The sequence below is a fragment of the Engraulis encrasicolus genome, unplaced genomic scaffold (assembly GCF_034702125.1).
Source record: "Engraulis encrasicolus isolate BLACKSEA-1 unplaced genomic scaffold, IST_EnEncr_1.0 scaffold_31_np1212, whole genome shotgun sequence".
In the NCBI taxonomy this organism is placed as follows: Eukaryota; Metazoa; Chordata; class Actinopteri; order Clupeiformes; family Engraulidae; genus Engraulis; species Engraulis encrasicolus.
Genome location: NW_026945610.1, coordinates 702,813 through 707,812, shown reverse-complemented (window position 1 = coordinate 707,812; position 5,000 = coordinate 702,813). Strand labels below are relative to the sequence as shown.

The following is a 5,000-nucleotide window of genomic DNA, read 5'->3' as shown; positions in this document are numbered from 1 at the left end:
AATGGTAATTTCTCATTAAATTAAGACTTTAAAAAATTTCAATAAATATGAAGAGTGTAACAATGTCCATAAAACTCCATCAAGCCATTTCTACATTACTTAATATATTTATTTCTTTACATCACACCAGAGGACATATTTTCAGCAAATTGCTTTATCAACGTAAATAAATAATCAATGAATAGACCAACATTGTGACCATTTGGATTTTTTGAAAGATTAATTGCTGCACTACGTAGACATATACTTTTTTCCCTCATAAACAATGTTTTGTGAAAAAAATGTTTTTTGCTGCCTATCCGTCATCTACCCACAGACACATACACCCATGAAAGTGAACGCCCACCTGGGAAACTCCAACTCCCATTGTCATTGTGACACAGCACTCCACAGCACACAAGTGAACACTGCACACGGCACACAACGAAATTGCATTTATGCCTCACCTGTGCAGGGGGGGCAGCCCCCAATGGCGCCCCTAGTGTGTGTGCCTCTAACGTGTGTGTGTGTGTGTGTGTGTGTGTGTGTGTGTGTGTGTGTGTGTGTGTGTGTGTGTGTGTGTGTGTGTGTGTGTGTGTGTGTGTCCCTTGGCGATGGTGGTGTTGGGGAAGCTGCCTCTTAACGTGTGTGTGTGTGTGTGTGTGTGTGTGTGTGTGTGTGTGTGTGTGTGTGTGTGTTGTAGGGGGGCATGTTAACCCCGCGGTGTCCTTGGCGATGGTGGTGTTGGGGAAGTTGCCTCTAACGTGTGTGTGTGTGTGTGTGTGTGTGTGTGTGTGTGTATGTGTGTGTGTGTGTGTGTGTGTGTGTGTGTGTGTCTTTGTGTGTGTGTGTGTGTGTGTGTGTGTGTGTGTGTGTGTGTGTGTGTGTGTCTTGGTGTGTGTGTGTGTGTGTGTGTGTGTGTGTGTTGTAGGGGGGCATGTTAACCCCGCGGTGTCCTTGGCCATGGTGGTGTTGGGGAAGTTGCCTCTTAACGTGTGTGTGTGTGTGTGTGTGTGTGTGTGTGTGTGTGTGTGTGTGTGTGTGTGTGTGTGTGTGTGTGTGTGTGTGTGTGTGTGTGTGTGTGTGTGTGTGTGTGTGTGTGTTCTAGGGGAGCATGTTAACCCCGCGGTGTCCTTGGCCATGGTGGTGTTGGGGAAGTTGCCTCTTAACGTGTGTGTGTGTGTGTGTGTGTGTGTGTGTGTGTGTGTGTGTGTGTGTGTGTGTGTGTGTGTGTGTGTGTGTGTGTGTGTGTGTGTGTGTGTGTGTGTTGTAGGGGGGCATGTTAACCCCGCGGTGTCCTTGGCCATGGTGGTGTTGGGGAAGCTGCCTCTAACGTGTGTGTGTGTGTGTGTGTGTGTGTGTGTGTGTGTGTGTGTGTGTGTGTGTGTGTGTGTGTGTGTGTGTGTGTGTGTGTGTGTGTGTGTGTGTGTGTGTGTGTTCTAGGGGGGCATGTTAACCCCGCGGTGTCCTTGGCGATGGTGGTGCTGGGGAAGCTGCCTCTAACGTGTGTGTGTGTGTGTGTGTGTGTGTGTGTGTGTGTGTGTGTGTGTGTGTGTGTGTGTGTGTGTGTCTGTGTGTGTGTGTGTGTGTGTGTGTGTGTGTGTTCTAGGGGGGCATGTTAACCCCGCGGTGTCCTTGGCCATGGTGGTGCTGGGGAAGCTGCCTCTAACGTGTGTGTGTGTGTGTGTGTGTGTGTGTGTGTGTGTGTGTGTGTGTGTGTGTGTGTGTGTGTGTGTGTGTGTGTGTGTGTGTGTGTGTGTGTGTGTGTGTGTGTTGTAGGGGGGCATGTTAACCCCGCGGTGTCCTTGGCGATGGTGGTGTTGGGGAAGCTGCCTCTAACGTGTGTGTGTGTGTGTGTGTGTGTGTGTGTGTGTGTGTGTGTGTGTGTGTGTGTGTGTGTGTGTGTGTTGTAGGGGGGCATGTTAACCCTGCGGTGTCCTTGGCGATGGTGGTGTTGGGGAAGCTGCCTCTAACGTGTGTGTGTGTGTGTGTGTGTGTGTGTGTGTGTGTGTGTGTGTGTGTGTGTGTGTGTGTGTGTGTGTGTGTGTGTGTGTGTGTGTGTGTGTGTGTGTGTGTGTGTGTGTTGTAGGGGGGCATGTTAACCCCGCGGTGTCCTTGGCGATGGTGGTGCTGGGGAAGCTGCCTCTAACGTGTGTGTGTGTGTGTGTGTGTGTGTGTGTGTGTGTGTGTGTGTGTGTTGTAGGGGGGCATGTTAACCCCGCGGTGTCCTTGGCGATGGTGGTGCTGGGGAAGCTGCCTCTAACGTGTGTGTGTGTGTGTGTGTGTGTGTGTGTGTGTGTGTGTGTGTTGTAGGGGGGCATGTTAACCCCGCGGTGTCCTTGGCGATGGTGGTGCTGGGGAAGCTGCCTCTTCAGAAGTTCCCCGTCTACGCTGCAGCCCAGTTCCTCGGGGCCTTCGCGGGATCCTGCGCCGTCTTTGGACTCTATTATGGTACACACACTCACACACACACACATACACACACACACACACACACACACACACACACACACACACACACACACATACACACACTTGTTTACATATGTACATGATATCTATTCTCTAAATACTTACCTGACTGTGTGTGTGTGTGTGTGTGTGTGTACGTGTATATGTGTGTGTTAGATGCCTTCATGGACTTCACTGGAGGTATTCTCACGGTGACTGGTGAGAACGCCACTGCCGGCATCTTCGCCTCCTACCCTTCCAAACACCTGTCAGTCCTCAACGGCTTTGCTGACCAGGTAAGGAACCTGTACATAGGACCCAAGATTTGCTGCTACGCCCCTGCCCACCAGGTAAAATTCGCATGGCAATGCATTTATGCATGAGATCCTGAGATTATGCATCCTGCAGCAAACATTTTCTCGGCCTAGGAAGGTCAATACTGACCAGTTGAAACACCTGTCTATCCTCAATGACTTTTTGTTGACACAGATAACCGGCGTGACGTGTGACGTATGACGTGTGACATGTGCGTTACGCCCCTTTTTTTGGGGATAACATTGGAGGATAAGCCAAGGCAATGTCTTGTTGATGTTGACAAAGAAGAAACGAAAGACAAGGACCTGTAGACTAGCGTTGTTCATGCTCAACATGCCAAAGACGTGTTGTGTTGTTCAGCTGTGGCTAAAGCATGGACTGTGTTCATTTAGGCTAGCCAATGTTGCATGACAGTTAATGAGACATTCAGTTTGTTTTCCCCCAAAAGGGTCGGAACCTGTCGGTCACGAACAAAGTACCCGGATAGCTGGTATACTAACAAGATAAAATGTCTGTCTGTCCTTAATTGGTTTTCTGACCAGGTGAGAGACCAATATTAACCAGGTAAAACACCACTCTCTCTCCCACGACTTTGCTGACCAGGCAATTTCATCTGGTATTATGAAATAAATTACTAACAAGGTGTATCCAAGCCTAGCCTGGGCGAATAGCCGACTGTTGACTCCGTCAATCAGTCTGGCAAAAGCCATGAGGAATCTGTGAGATGGTCTGATCTTACTCTATCATTTAAATGAATTGTAGTTCCAAACTCAAATTAAAACCCATATTGTGCTTTATTAGCATGCCTGTTCCGTTATAGCGTCGCAAAAGCATACAAATAACAAAACGAAAGTGTGAATATAGTTACCTTAACCAATCAGTAATGGAGCTAGCAGGTGAGTTCTACGTCACCACCATACCTGTCAACCATCCCTAATTTCCCGGGAAAATCCCTATTTTTGACTCATTTCCCCATTTCTTCCCGATTTGATTTTTTTCCCGGAATTATCCCGGATTTTTCACATGATCAAAAAACACCGTTGGTCCAGTAGGCTATTTATAGGCCACCCACAGCCCTGTCCGACGAGCCACACCCCCTCTTGAAGAGAGAGACGAGGGTCTTGCTTATCAAGCTACCTGCCAGAAGACGGTATGCCAGATACCAAGAATTGAAGTTCCTTGAAAATACGAGCTGTCAACTTTGAGCTCCGTAGCGCTTGTGCGCCCCCTCTTTTCCTCAGAAACCGTCAGTTCATGCAACACATAAAACAGCCTCATAACAGCGAATCATGCGATTAACCTACTCACAACCTACCAGCACCAAGTTTTGCACGACCAGACAACTTGTGCGACAAAACAACAAGAAGAAACTCATTGCGCTCATTCCATTGTTTTGTTTTCATTGCATTGTTGCTCCACGCTGTAAAACGTGTGCTGAGGGATTTTAGACAGAATCTGTCTTTGCACGCGCGCTGTTGTGAAAAGCAGAGTAGACGCACCGTCCGATCTGTCTCTGTCATCCAGTTGACTGTCAAAATTTGGCCTTTAGACATTTTCCCGGATTTTGGGAGCTCAAAGTTGACAGGTATGGTCACCACTGTCAACTGTTTGCCGAATGGCGAAACACTGAGAGAACCGAGCTCAAGGCTTTTGCCAGACGATGTGCGGAGCCAAAATCTTTGGGTAGAGTACAGAGGATGGTGTCGCGAGGCTAATCCAAGCCAACCAAACACCTCAATGACCAGCAACTGTCTGTCCTCAGCAACTTTGCTGATCAGGTAAATGATGATACTCTCATATGAGTAAGATAAGAGTAACGTTGCTAGCCAGGTAAAAAATCTCCTATCTCTCAAACGACATTTACGACCAGGTAAGAGACCAATAAAAAAAAAAAAGCAGAGAATGTGCCAAGATCAGTGACACAGGTGCTGAACCAAACAGGAGATAACTTAAATGAAATAATGCATGTTAGTCCGCAACACCAATTGTCATTAAATATGCAGGAGCATAGAACAGTGTTGTGAACATTTATAATTTCACTTACTTTACCTATCCAGCTAAAACACCAATCAGGCTGACATAGCTGTGTCTTACTGGTGAGAGGAGGTCTTGGAAAGGGAAGATTCAAATACCAGTAGGACGCAGTCCTAGTAGGACGCAGTAGGACGCACACACACACACACATACACACACGCACTACGTACGCACGCACACACACACACACACACACACACACACACACACACACATACACA

General features: G+C 47.8%; 1 protein-coding gene across 1 annotated transcript in view; it reads left to right on the top strand.

The window, feature by feature from the left end:
- Positions 1–5,000, top strand: part of LOC134443409 (aquaporin-9-like) — a 35,209-nt gene that overhangs the window by 16,879 nt on the left and 13,330 nt on the right. Inside the window, exons 3-4 of the mRNA XM_063193196.1 lie at positions 2,293–2,430; positions 2,608–2,726. Of these exons, the coding sequence (XP_063049266.1) occupies positions 2,293–2,430; positions 2,608–2,726 (257 nt within the window). The remainder of the gene's footprint in view (positions 1–2,292; positions 2,431–2,607; positions 2,727–5,000) is intronic.